Source organism: Pempheris klunzingeri, chromosome 13, assembly GCF_042242105.1.
Source record: "Pempheris klunzingeri isolate RE-2024b chromosome 13, fPemKlu1.hap1, whole genome shotgun sequence".
Taxonomy (NCBI): domain Eukaryota; kingdom Metazoa; phylum Chordata; class Actinopteri; order Acropomatiformes; family Pempheridae; genus Pempheris; species Pempheris klunzingeri.
In genome coordinates this window covers 25,500,842-25,519,810 of record NC_092024.1, presented here as the reverse complement: position 1 = coordinate 25,519,810, position 18,969 = coordinate 25,500,842, and the positions used below count along the sequence as shown (strand labels likewise).

General features: G+C 50.2%; 3 protein-coding genes across 4 annotated transcripts in view; all 3 read left to right on the top strand.

Moving 5' to 3' along the window:
• The first annotated feature begins 1,808 nt into the window (after window positions 1–1,808).
• Window positions 1,809–6,135, top strand: cfl2 (cofilin 2 (muscle)). Its single transcript, XM_070842824.1, has 4 exons — window positions 1,809–1,923; window positions 3,968–4,275; window positions 4,863–4,939; window positions 5,191–6,135. Exons 1-4 carry the CDS (start codon window positions 1,921–1,923, stop codon window positions 5,301–5,303), a joined length of 501 nt encoding a protein of 166 aa, XP_070698925.1. The 5' UTR covers window positions 1,809–1,920; the 3' UTR covers window positions 5,304–6,135.
• Window positions 6,136–10,111: 3,976 nt separating this feature from the next.
• Window positions 10,112–16,930, top strand: snx6 (sorting nexin 6). Of its 2 annotated transcripts, none has more exons than XM_070842380.1 (14): window positions 10,112–10,152; window positions 10,346–10,396; window positions 11,604–11,708; window positions 12,546–12,656; window positions 12,911–13,032; window positions 13,117–13,240; window positions 13,766–13,861; window positions 13,945–14,050; window positions 14,284–14,359; window positions 14,451–14,490; window positions 14,694–14,780; window positions 15,200–15,359; window positions 15,486–15,571; window positions 15,967–16,930. In XM_070842380.1, exons 1-14 carry the CDS (start codon window positions 10,147–10,149, stop codon window positions 16,018–16,020), a joined length of 1,224 nt encoding a protein of 407 aa, XP_070698481.1. In that variant the 5' UTR covers window positions 10,112–10,146; the 3' UTR covers window positions 16,021–16,930. The 2 variants fall into 2 exon arrangements, with proteins under 2 accessions (XP_070698481.1, XP_070698482.1); XM_070842381.1 differs by having other exon boundaries at window positions 10,122–10,152; window positions 10,349–10,396.
• Window positions 16,931–18,673: 1,743 nt separating this feature from the next.
• The window catches only part of psma3 (proteasome 20S subunit alpha 3), a 7,080-nt gene continuing 6,784 nt past the window's right edge, over window positions 18,674–18,969 (top strand). The window contains exon 1 of the mRNA XM_070842809.1: window positions 18,674–18,779. Coding sequence (XP_070698910.1) covers window positions 18,759–18,779 — 21 coding nt within the window. The 5' untranslated portion in view covers window positions 18,674–18,758. The remainder of the gene's footprint in view (window positions 18,780–18,969) is intronic.

The window sequence follows — 18,969 nt, the reverse complement described above, 5'->3', positions numbered from 1 at the left end:
CATAATGACTGGAGCGGGAGGGGGGCTAGCCTGGCTCTGAACGCACAGATATGAGACTGATAAAGTCTCAAACAAAGACAGGAAATAAAGCGAACTGTTCCTTTAAGTCCCAGAAGTGCTTCTCTGGATTTGTAGTTTTTCTAGTTTGACTACTGCAACACTTCCCTGCTTTAGGCGATTCTCTGATGTGTGTGTGTCGACACTGGAGCCTCTGTGTATTTATTTAGTTCAAGTTTCTGCGACGTCTTTTTTCCTGAAGCTTCTAACCTGTTGATTGTTGTTCTCATGTAAAAAATAAAATGGATGTTTTATAACCAGCTGCTGCCTGATGATCTGCACACACACACACACACACACACACACACACTCCATGTCCACAGGTCAGATCACTACGTGTCATACAGTTATTGTAGGTAGTGACATTAAAGGGGCAGTCCGTGTAGACAGGAGCTGTTAGCTGTCTGAACTCTGGCCACCAGAGTCCATTGACAAAAACAATAGTTTTCCATGGCAGCTGTTGGTCTAGTTGGTTAGTTTGTGTTATTGTGTGACTTTGGTGTTTAGAACCAACACAATTTGTGTAACACAAACAAATGGATCAGGACAGCTGCTGTGTCCTGTTCTCTAAAATCCCTGTTTTAGTGAATGTAGTCTGGTGTGTGTGCTGTTTGTGGTTAAACCAAAAGGATCTTCCAGGTCTCTCTCTGTAGGGATCCTTTCCATGATGCTGTCACACACTTAGAATAACACTCTGAGCCTGTCAGTGGATCAAACAAGCTCTTTTAGTGGACCTACTGTGATCAGGTGCTTCTTACTGGGAGAACAGGGATCAAATCCTGTGTGAGACTTTTAGCACCAAACCTTTCTAACCTGTACAGTTCGCTCCTCTTAGGTTTAGCACCAGATCTACTTGGTTAGGTTTGGGAAAGGATGGTGGTTTGGGTCCAAATAACATTACATTAAACACTGAATATCTTCTTTCCAACGTACACCTGAAATGATCCGGTCAGTCTGAGTCACTGTTTGTCTGAGCATCCTGGTCCAGACTGGATTACTAACTGAGATCTCAGAGTTTTTATCAGACTTAGTCCTCAGTGTGGACAAAGTGATTCTAGTAGGTGACTTTAATATTCATGTGGACGATGATAATGATGGTCTGAGCTCTGCTTTCATCTCACTGTTGGACTCAGCTGGCTTCTCCCAGAGTGTAGATGAACCCACTTGTTTTGGCTGATGGTGTTGAAATTGAACAGTTAACAGTCTTTCTACATAACTCTGTTCTATCAGACCATTACCTGATAACTGTTGATTTCCTGTTCCTGGACTCTGCTCTATATGACAGGGAGGTCCTCACTAGATCCTTATCTGATAGTGCTGTTGCCAACTTTAAGGAGGTGATTCCTTCAGTACTTCAGCCAGTGTGTCCCTGTGCTATGGATGAACCCCATGTTAATCTGAGCCCCTCCCAAAGTGATTATCTGGTCGATAGTGCTGCAGGTTCACTGCGAATGACACTAGACTCTATCGCCCCTCTAAAAAAGAAGAGAATTAAAGAGAAGCTCCCTGGTCTGACTCCCAGAGCCTCAGAGTCCTGCTTCACCTGGCAGCAGAGAGAAAACCTCTAGAGGCCTGAAGTCATGCTGAAGCTCCCTCCATCCCCCCCCCTCTCCCTCTCCCCCTCTCTCCATCCCCCCCTCTCCCTCTCCCTCTCCCCCTCCCTCCCTCCCTCCCTCTCCCTCTCCCCCTCCCTCTCCCTCTCCCCCTCCATCCCCCCCTCTCCCTCTCCCCCTCCCTCCCTCCCTCCCCCCCTCTCTCCTCCCTCCTCCTCCTCCGGTCGGCCGGCCACATTCCCCGCTACCTTTCACCCCGGAGAAGCCCCTTATCTGACGGCGAAGCAGCGCGGACAAAGCTCGGGACAACATGGTAAGCAGGGCCGGCGGATTGCCCCCCGGGCCCGGTAGCGGTTCAGGGAGTCCGGGTCCGGTGTGGCCCGGGTCCGTCTGCGGGTCCCCGGCGGACCGTTATGATTGCGGGCCGTAGCGTTAGCGTCATGTTAGCTAGCATGGCGGCCGCCCCTGCTAGCTTCTCCGGCCGGCCGTTACTCGGTGTTTCGTCCACCAGAAGGCTCCGCGGGCACCGGGCCCGGCCACAGGGGGTTCAGTCGGGGGTCGGTAACGGACCGGTCGTACTTTTATCTAACCGATAGGCCGTGTGCCGGCCGGGCCTAGCCGGGCCGGGCCGGGCCGGGCCGGGCGGGCCTGCCCTCGGGCCGTGTGGCCCGGGGCGGCCATCTTCTTCCCGCTGTGGTCCTGCTGGGCTCACCGGCCCGCACCCACCCGGGACTGAGACCACCGGAGCGCCGGACCCGGACTGAACCTGACCGACTGGACCCACCGAACCGGTTTAATGTGAAGGACCGGGTTCGGGGGGGGGGGGGGGGGGGGGGGGGGGGGGTAGTTTAGTCCGGGTTAGTTAGGTAGCAGAGAGACGGAGAGCCGTGACTGTGCAGTCTGTCAGAAGGCCTCAGCTACTAACCTGCTACTAACTAACTAACCTGCTACTAACTAACTAACTAACCTGCTACCAATGTACCAGTAATTAGCCAACTAATAAACCAATACTAACTAATCAGCTAGCAGTAACTACATGCTTAAAGTACTAAGTAACCAATATTAACTAAACAGTAGTTGCTAACCAACCAACTAGTCAAACTAACCAGTTAACTATCCAGTTAACAGTAACTAGATAAACTGTTCAGTCATCAGAGCTGATCATTAACTGATTAAAATATTATGATGTCATTGATAACCTCGGCGTGCTGATTGATCTGCTATTGATTATCTGATTGGTTAGTAAAATGGTGATGTCACAGTCGGACCTGTTAACCAGAAATATACTAAAGATCAGAATCAGAGTTCCTTTAATAATCCGCAGGGGGAACGGGCTTTATGTTACACACAGCTCCGAAAGAATAAGAATACACTTTAAACACAAAGTAAACCAGGTGAGTCCAGGGTCCAGGGTCCAGGGTCTAGGGTCCAGAGTCTAGGGTCCAGGGTCTAGGGTCTAGGGTCCAGAGTCCAGAGTCCAGAGTCTAGGGTCTAGGGTCCAGGGTCTAGGGTCCAGAGTCTAGGGTCCAGGGTCCAGAGTCCAGGGTCCAGAGTCCAGGGTCCAGAGTCCAGGGTCTAGGGTCCACGGTCCAGGGTCTAGGGTTCAGAGTCCAGGGTCCTCTCCTCTCTGGTGGAACAGTTCCCGTACTGGGGGAGTGGGGACAGGTTCCACGTGTGTGCAACGCGGCCTCATGGACTGATGACTAACTGGTTTGGTCATTGATCAGGTCTGATCTATAACTAGCTGAACAACAGGTGGGGCCACCTGTCGGCCATTTTGAATCACCATTAGACAGACGGGTGGGTCGGGTGATCAGTCAGCCGATCGATCAATAACTACAATCGTTGAGTTGTAGTTAACTGAGTCAGTGGGCGGCCATTTTCTTTCTGCCTGTCTGACATCACCAATCCAAAGTTGCTTCTGATCAGCTGTTCAGAGTGTGACATCGTGTTTGCGATGATGTCATGTTTGTGATGTCACACGTGGTCATGTGACCTGCCGGAGGCCTCGGGTGTGTTAGTGACCACCTGAGTGAGGATGAGCTGCCTGTTACCGACGGCGACGAGGCTCAGCTGACGCCTGGGCGCGCCACGGGTCAGCTGATCAGAGGCTGCAGCCTAAAGGGACATTCTGCGAAACCCTGTTCATTCATCGCTGCAATAAAACTTTATTTACACACATTTCACACGGATGGACGGTCAGACGTTCACTCCTGCTCCTCAGCTTCCGTCCGCCTTTCAAAATATGCACTTCCTGCTCAAACAGGAAGTGGTTTCCTGGTCGTGTCGTGACCTCCCAGCCGTCCTGACGGCTTCATCTCTGTGTGTAAACGCTGTGCCCTCGCTGTGGTCCGCAGGCGTCAGGTGTGACAGTGAACGATGAGGTCATCAGGGTGTTCAACGACATGAAGGTGAGGAAGAGTTCGACCCAGGACGAGGTGAAGAAGAGGAAGAAGGCGGTCCTGTTCCGCCTGAGCGACGACACCAAGAAGATCATCGTGGAGGACGACAAGCAGATCCTGGTGGGCGACATCGGCGAGACCGTGGACGACCCCTACGCCTGCTTCGTCAAGCTCCTCCCCCCCAGCGACTGCAGATATGCCCTCTACGACGCCACCTACGAGACCAAGGAGTCCAAGAAGGAGGACCTGGTCTTCATCTTCTGGTATGGTACTGACCAGACACCTGGTATCAGTGGGTCCCGGTAGTCCTGGGGGGCGTCTCTGTGGGTCTGGGCAGTCCTGGGGGGCGTCTCTGTGGGTCTGGGCAGTCCTGGTGGGCGTCTCTGTGGGTCTGGGTAGTCCTGGGGGGCGTCTCGGTGGGTCTGGGTAGTTTTGGGGGGCGTCTCGGTGGGTCTGGGCAGTCCTGGGGGGGCGTCTCTGTGGGTCTGGGTAGTCCCGGGGGCGTCTCTGTGGGTCTGGGCAGTCCTGGGGGGGCGTCTCTGTGGGTCTGGGCAGGCCTGGGGGGTGTCTCTGTGGGTCTTTGGCAGTCCTGGGGGGGCGTCTCTGTGGGTCTGGGTAGTCCCAGGGGGCGTCTCGGTGGGTCTCAGTAGTTTTGGGGGGCGTCTCGGTGGGTCTCAGTAGTTTTGGGGGGCGTCTCTGTGGGTCTGGGCAGTCCTGGGGGGGCGTCTCTGTGGGTCTGGGTAGTCCCGGGGGGCGTCTCTGTGGGTCTGGGTAGTCCTGGGGGGGCGTCTCTGTGGGTCTGGGTAGTCCTGGGGGGGCGTCTCAGTGACCTGCTGTGTTTTCTCCTCAGGGCTCCAGACGGAGCTCCACTGAAGAGTAAGATGATCTACGCCAGCTCCAAAGATGCCATCAAAAAGAAGTTTACAGGTGAGCCATCATGTGACCTGCTGGGGTCAGAGGTCAGACCGCGACCTGTCCGTCTGTCTGCCTGTCAGCGGGGCTAATGGTTTAGCAGCGATCATAATCACAGTACGGGGGAAATGACAGGAAGCCGCCCGCCTGAACACCTGGAACATCTGTCAGGTTCCGTCTGTTCTCTGCTGAGCTTCGCTGTGATTGGTTGGTGGTTCAGGTGTGTGTGTCTCAGGTGTCCCCCTGACTGAGGTGTGTCTCCTCAGGTATCAAACACGAGTGGCAGGTGAACGGGCTGGAAGACATCCAGGACCGTGCCACGCTGGCGGAGAAGCTGGGCGGGAACGTGGTGGTGTCTCTTGAGGGCAAACCGCTGTGATGTCACGACGGCGAGCCGAGCGGAGCCAAGCCAACCGCCGTGCCATCCGGACCGAAGCACCCGACCCCACCTGACCACCGCCGCTTCACCCAGCAGCTTGCTCTGTGTGTATCCATGTCCTGAAGGAGTTAGCGTCTTTAGGCTCTTTTCTTTTGTTCTTTTTGCTTTTTTCCAACATGAAGGAGATCTCATTAACATAACGATATGCAAACGCCTCCCACTGTTGCCACATGACTTCTGTTCACCTGGCAGAAAACCAGAAAATGACTCACTACCAAACCCCGGGAAGGTTGTCTCTCTCTCAGCCAGAGTTTTGCCAAAAAGTCGATGTGAAGGAAGCAGCCAGTCGCGTCGGAGGCGAGCGCCACGCTGCGAAGCTCCGCCTCCCGCCGCTTTTGACATATGACTTTATTTATTTAATTGTGAGTGTTGTTTCTTCTTCGGTTGTCCAGACCAGGCAGACGCACTGTTACTATGCAGCGAGAGGAGAAGAAGAAGCCGGTTAGAACCCAGCACTTTGTGTTCAAACACTACAGGTTAAATTCTCCGTTCACGTCACCCAGTTTGTTTACCGCCGTTTCATTCCTGTCGACCCGCCGACGTTCTAGCTGTTTGGTCGTCGCCTTACTTTCAGTCTGAATGTAACCGTCACACCAGTTAGTTAGACGCACTTTTATTTTGTAAGGAAACACTACAGGAAGCAGATTTGACCCCAGCAGTGAGAGACGACCGCCGCCACCACGACACCACCACGACGACATCTGGAGCCTTAAAGTGGAACGTTGTTTCTGAGATCACAGGAAGCCACTTTGCAATAAAAGCCTGTGGCAGATCTGACGCCTCCCGCCTCGTCTGTGCCTCCACCAATCAGAGCGTTTTCACCTGCAGGTCGCTCACCTGAGCTCATCCACACTGTTCACCTGCACGGTCACTGTTCACCCGACCACGGAGTGAAAATGTTCTCAACACTGCAGAATATCAGCAGAACCCAATTAGGCCCACTGTAACCTCAGTAGAACCCGATTAGAACCACTGTAACCTCAGTAGAACCCGATTAGAACCACTGTTACCTCAGTAGAACCCCATTACAGCCATTACAAAATCAGTAGAATCAAGTTACAACTTGCCGAACCTCATTAGAACCACGGTGACTGCATAAACTCTTTAGAAGTGTTGAATGAATTAAAAAGAAATGAATGTACTCATTTTGAATATTCAATTATAAATACAAATCAGCTTTTACACAACGTTCTTTAAAACGAGAGGTTCAACAGGTGTTTATTCTGACTAGAGCTTATCTCTGGTCCTTCAGGTTCCACGCTGCCCTGTGCCTGCAACCGTGTTGGAAAATCTTTGACTGAAAACTATTAAAACGTCGACTGTTCTTGAAGCCTGTGGACATAAAACCTGAGGTAGACATTAACTACAACTCCCATGATGCATTTGCTGAGCAACCAGATGGTGCATTGCTGTAAATGTTGCTGCCAAAAGGAATGACTTCCTGTCTGACTCCTGACTTCCTGCCTGACTTCCTGTCTGACTCCTGACTTCCTGTCTGACTTCCTGCCTGACTTCCTGTCTGACTTCCTGCCTGACTTCCTGCCTGACTTCCTGTCTGACTTCCTGCCTGACTTCCTGTCTGACTTCCTGCCTGACTTCCTGTCTGACTTCCTGCCTGACTCCTGACTTCCTGCCTGACTTCCTGTCTGACTTCCTGCCTGACTCCTGACTTCCTGCCTGACTTCCTGCCTGACTTCCTGCCTGACTTCTGACTTCCTGCCTGACTCCTGACTTCCTGTCTGACTTCTGACTTCCTGCCTGACTCCTGCCTGACTTCCTGTCTGACTTCTGACTTCCTGCCTGACTCCTCACCATATAAGGTCCTAGCCTGTGTCACTCCCTGGGTGACTGCGATGTGACAGCAGGTCCAGCAGAGACCAGAACCAGGTTTTGAGTTCTCGTCCAGTTGGGCAGTCAAACAGTTTTCAGTGTGAACAGACAGAAGCTGCTGATCAGCTGCAGAATCTGATCCTCCTGCTTCTATTCCTGGACCAACAGGGGGACCCCCAGAGTGGGGGGGGGGGTCAGACCAGCAGGAGGAGGGGGGAGGGGGTCAGACCAGCAGGAGGAGGGGGGAGGGGGTCAGACCAGCAGGAGGAGGAGGAGGGGGGGGGTCAGACCAGCAGGATCAAACACTGATTGATTGATTGTCAGCAGCATCAGAGTTGATCACTGAACTTTGTCTCCTCCTGCTGGTCACTGAGCTCCACTGCAGGCAGGTTTACCATATACGCACACACACACACTGTACACACACACACTATACACACTTTACATACACTATACACACACTGTATACACACTGTAAACACACACACACACACACACTATACACTGTAAACACAATATACACACACTATATACTGTACACACACTGTAAACACACACACACACACACACTATACACACTGTACACACACACACACTGTAAACACACACAATATACACACACTATACACTGTACACACACACCATACACACTGTACACACACTATACATTCACTGTACACACACACACACACACATTATACACACTGTACACACACTGTAACACACACTGTACACACACACACTATACACACACTGTACACACTAAACACACTATACACTGTAAACACACACACACTATACACACTGTACACACTAAACACACTATACACACACTATACACACACTGTAAACACACACACACACTATACACACTGTACACACACACTGTAAACACACTATACACACTGTAAACACACACACTATACACACTGTATACACACTGTAAACACACACACACACTATACACACTGTAAACACACACACACACACTATACACACTGTACACACACACTGTAAACACACTATACACACTGTAAACACACACACTATACACACTGTATACACACTGTAAACACACACACACACTATACACACTGTAAACACACACACACACTATACACACTGTACACACACACACTGTAAACACACACTACACACTAAACACACTATACACACTGTACACACTAAACACACTATACACACACTATACACACACTGTAAACACACACACACACTATACACACTGTACACACACACTGTAAACACACTATACACACTGTAAACACACACACTATACACACTGTATACACACTGTAAACACACACACACACTATACACACTGTAAACACACACACACACACACACACACACACACACTATACACACTGTATACACACACTGTAAACACACACACACACTATACACTGTACACACACTGTAAACACACAATATACACACACTATACACACACTGTAAACACACACAATATACACACACTATACACTGTACACACACACACACTGTAAACACACACACACCATACACACTGTACACACACTATACACACACTATACATTCACTGTACACACACACACACACACACACACACACATTATACACACTGTACACACTCACTGTAAACACACACACACACACTATACACACACACACACACACACACACACACACACACTGTATACACTCACTGTACACACACATTCCTGTACGAACACTGGAGTGAGGTCCAGCTAAAATAACCCCTGCAGTGAGGACCACCCTTTCTGCTTCACTTGGAGTCAAATCAATGTCAGATTCCAACACTGGGTGTCTCCCCAGTTTCTTTACTAAGACAAAGGAGCGAGGACCTTTTGTCTTTAGCGTGCAGTTACTTTTTTACACCTTTTTAGAAATCATGTCGTTATAAATCAGTATGGGTGTTCGAGTATTAACAAGTAGTATTAATATCAGCCTGTAAAACAATTTCATCACAACTAAAAGTCCTGCAGTCGAACCGTCCTGCTGTGTGAGAGGAACCACTGCACTCCTCACAGTCCTGAAAGAGCTCAGCAGAACGTCCACACCATCAGTGCGGCTCCACGACGTAGAGAGTGACTAAGAAAACACTAAACCACGGTGACGTGTGAGGACTCGCCATCGGCAGAAAGCTCAGGACGTCCAGTGGAGCTGAGTGTGAAGCGGCACGTCTGGTCAAAGGTGGAATATTAAATATAAAGTGTTAACGTGGGCTCAGGTGGTTTCTGTTGCCATGGAAACTAGGAAAACCATGAGAAAACAGCAGCGCAGTAGGAGCACTGTCCGGCCTTTACCTACCGATCACACCGATCAGGAAACAGGATCAATACCAGTGGAAGTGTGGAACAGCTCTTGGGTCAAAGGTCACGACCAAAGCCTTCTCAGGTTCTTCTCTGCTCCGCCCTCGCTCTCCTCCCACCAGGTGGACACCATGTTCTTCTTCCCCTTTTAAAGGGACCTTTTCTCTTTCTTCTGTGTTGGTGAGCTCTGATCGACGAGGAGACGTCCTGTCACACGTCCTCCTCCTCCTCCTCCTCTTCCTCCTCCTCCTCCTCCTCTTCCTCCTCCTCTTGGATATAATGAAGGGAGGTGAACTTAGATCACAACATTGGTTAAACTGACATTATAATAAACTCACCTTCACCTCCTCCTCCTCCTTCACCTCCTCCTCCTCCTCTTCCTCCTCCTCCTTCACCTCCTACTAAACTAATTGGTTAACCCTAACCCTATTATAATAAACTCACCTCCTCCTCCTCTTCCTCCACCTCCTCCTCTTGGATATAATGAAGGGAGGTGAACTTAGATCACAACATTGGTTAAACTGACATTATAATAAACTCACCTTCATCCTCCTCTTCCTCGTCAGGCTGCCTGGCCGTCGTGACGTCACACCACTTCCGGCCTCCACCCGTTGGCAGCCATGATGGTGGGTCTACCTCTTTTCTCTCCTCTCCCTCTTGTTTTTCTCCTCCATCCGCCCGGTTCCGGGGCCCGGGGGGCCGCCGGGGCCCCGGTGGTCGTGTTGCGGTTGTGTTGTTGTTGTGTGGCGGGCGGTGAGCGGTCGGTGTGTCGGTAAACTAACGGCTGTCTGTCCGCCTCTGTGCTCTGTGTTTCCGCAGCAGGAAGGGCTGGACGACGGACCCGACTTCCTCTCCGAGGAGGACCGGGGGGTGAGTCTCCCTGTGTACCTGTCTCACTGTACACCTGCACAGCTGTCCGTCTGTCTGTCCGCCTGTCTGTCTGTGTGCTGGCAGCGTTAGCGTTGGTGTCCTAGCCTGGTTAGCCGTCCTGGCTAATGTTAGCTTCATGCTAACATGCTAACGGACCGGTTCCGACCAGCGACCCGTTAGCTTCAGCGGCTAACTGAGCTAACGGGGCTAACGGCCAGTTTGAGATCATTAACGTGTTGTTAATCAGCAGGCTGTCACATGACCCACACACACACACACACACACACACACACACACACACACACACACACACACACACACACACACACACTCCCCTCCAACAGGCTGAAAACACTCCAGATTAACTGATTCATGTAAAATCAAGGATCATAACAAACAAAGTAACCCCACTTTCCAAATAAGACCTTTTTACTTTGCAGCTAACGTTTGTGTTCATTATCGATTAATCTGCTGCTTCTTTGTTCAGTCAGTTGTTGGTCTGGTCTTTAAAATGTCTCCAGATTCTGTTTCCAGTGATACAAAAAGCAGGAAGTCTGCCCATTTAAGGAGCTGGAACCAGAAATGAAGAAATAAATCAAGTTATTCTTTTTTCCATCAACTAATTCGAGCTCTTCACAACTTTATTTCTCTTTTCCTCCCACCACAAACAACAGTTTTATCTCTCTTTTCAAACACACCAGACTCCATTGACAATTCAGTCATTTTAGATCACAGAACTCAGGAGCTGCTGGTCTGCTGCTGCCTCCATTTAAAAAGAACTAACATGTTATATTGCATCTGAACTGACCCTTTAAAACACCAAAGTCACTCAGTAACACACACACTGACTGATGGAGGCGGCAGCAGAGCAGCAGCTCCTGAGTTCTGGGAGCTAAAATCAGTGTTTTAGTGAATGGAGTCTGGTGTGTGTGCAGTTGAGCCCCTTTTGTACCTGCAGTCATTTAGACACCATCATATGTACAAACAGGAACCTTCCTGCTGATCACTCCAGTCTGTTCACCCAAGTAACAGGAAGCTGGTTTTCTCTCACCTGAGTGATGTCACACTCTGCAGGTATGAGTGATGAGGTTTTCTAATCACTGTGGATGTTTTGGTGTCGGGTTTATATTGACCGGCCGTCAAACTCGGCATGTCTGTTAGGGAGCGGATGTGGTGCATGATGGGATATGTGATCTCTTCCCTGCAGCCGCGGGCGGTGAACGTGGACCTGCAGACAGACGCCACGCTGCAGGTCGATATCTCTGACGCTCTGAGTGAGAGAGACAAGGTCAAATTCACCGTCCACACCAAGGTGAGAGAGAGAGTGTGTGTATGTGTGTGTCTGTGTGTGTGTGTGTGTCTGTGTGTGTGTCTCTGTGTGTGTGTCTCTGTGTGTCTGTGTGTGTCTCTGTGTGTGTGTCTGTGTGTGTGTGTCTGTGTCTGTGTGTGGTTGTGTGTGTGTGTGTGTCTGTGTCTGTGTGTGTCTCTGTGTGTGTGGTTCTGTGTGTGTGTGTGTGGTTGTGTGTGTGTGTGTGGTTGTGTGTGTGTGTGTGGTTGTGTGTGTGTGTGTGTGTGTGTCTGTGTGTGTGTGGTTGTGTGTGTGTGTGTGTGTGTGTGTGTCTCTGTGTGTGTGGTTCTGTGTGTGTGTGTGGTTGTGTGTGTGTGTGTGTGTGTCTCTGTGTGTGTGGTTCTGTGTCTGTGTGTGTCTGTGTGTGTCTCTGTGTGTGTGGTTCTGTGTGTGTGTGTGGTTGTGTGTGTGTGTGTGTCTGTGTGTGTCTCTGTGTGTGTGGTTCTGTGTGTGTCTGTGTGTGTCTCTGTGTGTGTGGTTCTGTGTGTGTGTGTGGTTGTGTGTGTGTGTGTGTGTGTGTCTGTGTGTGTCTCTGTGTGTGTGGTTCTGTGTCTGTCTGTGTCTGTGTGTGTGTCTGTGTGTGTGGTTCTGTGTGAGGACCACCCTCCATTAGAGCACATGAAGAAGAATCAGTTGATGTGCAGCAGACATCTGTCATGATGTGTTCTCATTCTTTCTAGATCTGAATCCAGAACATTTAGTTAGTCTAGATATAAAAACAGGTTCTGATCCGGCACCCAATGTGTCACTCCAAGGTTCTGTTGGTCAGCTGACCTGATGATGTACTTCCTGTTTCCACAGAGCACGCTCCCTAACTTCAAGCAGAACGAGTTCTCGGTCGTCCGACAGCATGAAGAGTTCATCTGGCTGCACGACTCGTTTGTTGAGAACGAAGAATACGCAGGATACATCGTGAGAACCACACACACACACACACACACAGAACCACACACAGAACCACACACACACACACACACACAGAACCACACACAGAACCACACACACACACACACACACACAGAACCACACACACACACACACAAAGTTTATACAGACTGATACCGACCAATCAGAGAACGCTTCTTTACACAGACAGCTCAGGTGTGACTCAGGTGTGATGGCTGGAGGTAAATGGAGATCAGTTTGACCTGCTGGTTGTTGTTTAGATCCCCCCCGCCCCCCCGAGGCCAGACTTTGATGCGTCCAGAGAGAAGCTGCAGAAGCTCGGGGAGGGAGAAGGATCCATGACCAAGGAGGAGTTCACCAAGATGAAGCAGGAGCTGGAGGCGTGAGTCATTTTCCAACTAACTAACTAGCTAACTAATAACTAACTAACTAGCTGACAGGTGTTGTCCCTCTTCTGTGTTCTCAGCGAGTACCTGGCCATCTTCAAGAAGACCGTCGCCATGCACGAGGTCTTTTTGTGCCGTGTGGCAGCTCATCCCGTCCTCAGGAAAGACCTCAACTTCCACGTCTTCCTGGAGTACAACCAGGACGTGAGTCACCACTGACACCTGTCACACCTTCGGTCAGCTGACACCTGTCACACCTTCGGTCAGGTGACACCTGTCACACCTTCGGTCAGCTGACACCTGTCACACCTTCGGTCAGCTGACACCTGTCACACCTTCGGTCAGGTGGCGCTGTGACACACCTGTCCTCAGGACACCTGAACAAACGAGAGCAGGATGTTGTGTCAACACGTTCTTTAAATCACAGGATGAAACAGAGACACTTTTAAAGATCACTAGAATAAATAATCTGTCCCTCAGACAGCTGATCAGATGAAGGACGCAGAATACACCTTTAGTTGATCAGCCAGAGCTCATTGGTTGAGCTCTGTAACAAAAGGGGAAGAAGATTCTCCAACATTTATGACTTCATCACAATATTTTCTCATAAACTAACAACTTTAGAATCTTAGAAGTTTTTTCCCATGAAGTTTGACTTCCTGGTCTGATTGTTGTTTCCCTGATGTCGTCGTCCTGACTTCTGACCTCTGACCCCCCCCCGTCCCACAGCTGAGTGTCCGAGGGAAGAACAAGAAGGAGAAGCTGGAGGACTTCTTTAAGAACGTGGTGAAGTCGGCCGACGGCGTCCTGGTGGCCGGAGTCAAGGTGAGGAGGGCGGGGCTGCGGCTCATCAGAGGCTTCCTGTCCCGCCGGCCGGCCGCCTCATTCTCACGTCTGTGTGTTTTCAGGACGTCGACGACTTCTTCGAGCACGAGAAGACGTTTCTGTTAGAATATCACAACCGAGTCAAAGATGCCTCGGCGAAGTCCGACAGGATGATCCGCTCACACAAAAGTAACAGACTACTCCTTCACTTTAGAACAGCTGCATCATGGGAAATGTAGGATCCAGGGTTATAGGACAGAAAGTCAGAGTATGTCACTTCAGGTGTGTGTGTGTGTGTGTGTGTGTGTGTGTGTGTGTGTGTGTGTGTGTGTGTGTGTGTGTGTGTGTGTGTGTGTGTGTGTGTGTGTGTGTGTGTGTGTGTGTGTGTGTGTGTGTGTGTGTGTGTGTGTGTGTGTGTGTAGACGCTGCAGACGACATCAACAGAATCGCCTCGTCTCTCTACACGTTAGGAACGCAGGACTCCACGGACCTCTGCAAGTACGAGTGCTGCCCGCTTTGATGTGCTGATGTCACAACATGCTGACATCACTTCCTCCTGTTCACCTGTTTCCTGTTTTTTCCCTTTCAGGTTCTTCCTGAAGGTGTCGGAGCTGTTTGAGAAAACGAGGGTACGTTCCTCGTCACATTGCATCGCTATCATTCTATGGCTCTCTGTACACACACCAGACTACATTCACTAAAACAGGATTTTAGAGCTGCTGCTCCATCAGTCAGAGTGTCTGAGTGACAGTTCGGGCTCAAACTAACCCTTGATGACCTACCGGTTGTTTGTGCGCTTCAATGTCTTGTTTCTGTCCGTCTTTGTTTCCAGAAAATTGAAGCTCGAGTTGCAGCAGATGAGGACCTGAAGCTGGCCGACCTGCTCAAATATTACCTGAGAGAGTCGCAGGCTGCAAAGGTGTGAGTGCCCCCGCTTCACAGTCCGCCAGGGCCTTATTTTTATCACTGATAAAACTGCCGATGATTTTCTGTCTGTGAAACATCGGAATGGAGCCCAGCGCGACCTCATCACCCCCAAAAATACTCACACACCCAAAAACAGCAAATATTCACATTTAAGAACTGTTGATCGACTGCTCACCTCTGGGTGGTCTGTCTGTCTGACTTCCTGTCTGTCTGACTTCCTGTCTGACTGACTTCTCATGTCAGACTTGTAGTTTTGTGACAGAGCGTCTGTTCGGGACTATTTCCTGCGGCGGATGGATCCGTCTGTGGTGCTGTAGTGGTTGTTTGTGGCAGCACAACTGTGTGTGTGTGTGTGTGCACGCCTTAAAGTCCAGTTGAACCTGTCTGACGGTGCCGCCCCCCCCCCCGCAGGACCTGCTGTACCGGAGGAGCCGGGCTCTGGTGGACTACGAGAACGCCAACAAGGCTCTGGACAAAGCTCGCGCCAAGAACAGGGACGTCCTGCAGGCGGAGACGAGCCAGCAGCTCTGCTGCCACAAGTTCGAGAAGATCTCTGACTCCGCCAAGCAAGGTCAGCCCCCCCCCAAATTACCCCCGGTCCTTGTTTCTCCTCCTGATCCTGACCCAACTGTTGGATACAGTGCTGTGGGGGGGTTGGCCCGGGGTGGGACTAATGTGGATTCTCTTCTGAACGCAGAGCTCATCGACTTCAAGACGAGGCGGGTGGCGGCTTTCAGGAAGAACCTGGTGGAGCTGGCAGAGCTGGAGCTTAAACACGCCAAGGTAACGCGCTGCTAGCATGCTGCTAACCTGCAGCTAACACACTGCTAGCATGCATGCTTCTAATGCTGCTAACCTGCAGCTAACACACTGCTAGCATGCATGCTTCTAATGCTGCTAACATGCTACTGACACGCTGCTAACATGCTTCTAATGCTGCTAACATGCTATTGACACGCTGCTAACATGCTTCTAATGCTGCTAACATGCTACTGACACGCTGCTAACAGGCTACTGACACGCTGCTAACATGCTACTGACACACTGCTAACATGCTACTGACACACTGCTAACATGCTACTTGCTAGTCCTTCAGTAACTTCAGCTCTTGTTGGATCAGAACATGAACGTCTGCTGTCTGAACACTGATCAGTTCTCACCTGTCTCCCCCCCTGCAGGGGAACCTCCAGCTGCTGCAGAGCTGTCTGGGCGTCCTGAAAGGTAACACTTAACAGTGTGACCCGCCCACACCCAGCTGGCCACGCCCACTTTGGGGGCGGAGCCTGGACGGACAGCGACCATGAGATCTCTGGACCAGAGAGAGAGAGAGAGAGAGCAGAGGGTTAAAGACAGGAAGTCTGTGGTCTTCATCACCAACCAAACGCCGTCCTCCTCATCTTCATCATCCTCCCCCTCTCTTCCTCCTGATCCTCTCCCTCTCTCTCCAGCAGCACCTGGACCACCTGGACTGGTTCTGCTGGTCAGTAGTCAGGATCGAGTTTAGGTGGATCAGTCCGGTCCAGGTTCTGGCGTCTGTCCCGTTTGGTTCTGACTCTTCTGTTGCTGCTCCAGCCTTCATCAGTGCGTCACTCTGTCCTCATCTTCCTCACCTTCCTCTTCTGTTGTCTTATTTTGGCGGGGTGTGTGTGTGTGTGTGGCGGTGAACTTCCTGTGCTGCTGTTCTCGGTTCTGTTCTTCTTAAAGTGACGTCACTAAATCAGCCTTGTATGTTGGTATCGGTTAACTAATGAACGCTAATCTTCATCCTCCTCCTCATCACTGCCGTAGCCTGCCGGGTCCGCCATGCGGCGGCCGGCGGTGGAGCTTCAGTGTGTTCGCCTTAACGTCGCCCAGTCGCTCCGTTTGATTCATCGTAACGTGAAAAACCGACAGAATGAAGCCGTTCGTGCTCCCGTAGTTCTAAAGTGCACTGATCACGAATGTTTCTCACTCTGACGTGACCAAAGCTTCCGGTTCTGACCCAAGATGGAGACGAAGAGTAAAACCATGATGATGATGATGCTGATGATGATGATGATGATGATGATGAAACTCACAACATTTTAGTTGTTTAAGCCTCAGCAGGTCTGTATAATCCACCCTGGTCATTCTGAGACTGAATAAAACTTTACAGACACTTTTCTTAAACTGGTCTGTGTCAAAGCTTCACTGGGAGCGCTCTGATTGGACGGGAGGGGTGGAGGGGCGGGGTCAGTCTGTGTGATGTGTGAGTGAGTCTATGGAGCCGATGATCAATATTTCTAATCAATATGAGCACATTGCTGAGACAGTCTGAAGGTTGATATATAGAGAATTAATTTATGCCTTCAGTGTAAATGAAATGATCTTTATTGAGGTTTGTTCCCATGATGCTTTGGGGGACAAACAGGAAGTCTGGTTTCTGAGCTGATTTCTGGAGGGACGTCACAGATGATGACGTCTTCTGGAGGAGGAAGTGACTGAAGGATTCAACAGGAGCTCCGTGTCTGTGGGGTCAAGGTTCACAGTGAGGAGGGAGTGGGTCACGTGACGAGGAGGGAGTGGGTCACGTGACGAGGAGGGAGTGGGTCACGTGACGAAGACAAATATAGCCTACATTACATTCTGGACCCTTTCGGGGTCAGTTAGGCATTTGTTATATCAACATTCTTCAATACAGTTCTGTGTGGATCTAAAAGGAACAAAACTCAGAACAGGAAGAGGAAGCTTGTGAAATAAAACTTTATTAAGACAAATGATCAGGCAGCAGCTCTGAAACAGGCTGGATTCACAGGAACTAAGGTGAAGACATCAGTGAACTATGTACAAGTTTGTCAAACCTTAATTTAAACGTTGAAATTTTCTTGAAGTTCGTATAAAATCCAGTGAAATTGGGCGAAAGATCCAGTTTCCTTGTTTCCGCCTTTTTTCGGTTGTGTCACGTGTCACCGCAGTTTCCCGTGATGTCACTGCAACGTCACTCTTGCTGCGGCGGCAGAGAGCACGCGCAGTGCGGAACGACTCTTCTTCTGTGGTGTGAATGTCCACAGCTGCGTTAAGTTCCAAGGCGGAAACAGGAAGCCGTACAGGTAATGAACTTTCCTTCACAGTAAAAGCACGTTTGTTTACATGCAAATATTAGCTGAGACAGAAATGAGCCGCACTGCGTCATCAGAGATGTTCTGACCAGGAAGAGTTTCCACTTCGGTGTTTAACAGATTGGTGCTGCTGCCACGTGGGGCGGCCGTGTGAACTGTTTGGATGTTAAGATAAAAGTGACTTGTGCAGAAATCTGACTGAAGAAAATGTCTTACTGATATTTACTGTTCTGTCCATGTGCTCCTTCTATTTTCATTGTTCACAGCATCTTTTTCTGCTGCTGTGGACGTGTTTCTGTGGAACGAACAGTCAGTCACGCGCGACATAAACTCACCACTGGGTCCCTTTAGTGTTTTTTTCTGGAGCTTTTGATCACATGGCTGTCATTTGTTTTGACCACAACCTTTAGTTTATGGTGCAGGAAAACAAAACACTGTTAATGAGCACCAGTGCTTATTGGACTAATCACTGATTATTCTTAGGCCTTAACTGAGAGAGACAACGTGTGTGGAGTTGATTCTTATTTGGATCAGCAGTGTTTGGACACACAACAATAAAACTGTTGGAAACACCAGTGACCTGATCAGATGTCAGAGGACAAACTGTACAGTGATGTGGCACAGCTGTAGCTATGGCAACTGGGCTCACTCTGTGTGCTGATGAGAACCATGTGAGGTGATAGAAAGGGCCGGAAAAGCTGCTTAAAGGACCGTGTGGTGAGACTCTGTCACCTGCGTTTTCCCATAGTGAACAGTTTAAAATCACCACCGAGGCTTTTATTGTGAAGGCGATGAGCGGAAGCTCGTGTGTGGCCGCGCACAGTGACAGTGAGTGAAGAAGTGCAGGAGCAGCGGGCAGAAAGCTGTGCACTGGACCCAGACTCTGAGTGAAAATGAGCTCCATCGGGACCGGGGTGAGTGTTTCTCTGAGCGGCCTCAGTCTGGCTCTGCGGCTCCGCAGTTCGGTTCCGTTTGCAGGCGGAGAATCGACATTTTAGCGGGAACAGCTTCTATCAGAGGAGCCTGTAGCTGCTAGCTAGTTAGCGTGTTAGCCTGCTGAGTCACAACGAGGCCTGCTAGCCGAAGCTAAACCGAAATTGAAAG

Coding starts and splice junctions, on each gene's coding strand:
- cfl2 (XM_070842824.1), top strand. Junction 4,276..4,862: donor GACCTGGTCTTCATCTTCTG/GTATGGTACTGA, acceptor TTTTCTCCTCAG/GGCTCCAGACGGAGCTCCAC. Junction 4,940..5,190: donor CATCAAAAAGAAGTTTACAG/GTGAGCCATCAT, acceptor GTGTCTCCTCAG/GTATCAAACACGAGTGGCAG.
- snx6 (XM_070842380.1), top strand. Junction 12,657..12,910: donor AAGAATACGCAGGATACATC/GTGAGAACCACA, acceptor GTTGTTGTTTAG/ATCCCCCCCGCCCCCCCGAG. Junction 13,862..13,944: donor TCCTGGTGGCCGGAGTCAAG/GTGAGGAGGGCG, acceptor GTGTGTTTTCAG/GACGTCGACGACTTCTTCGA.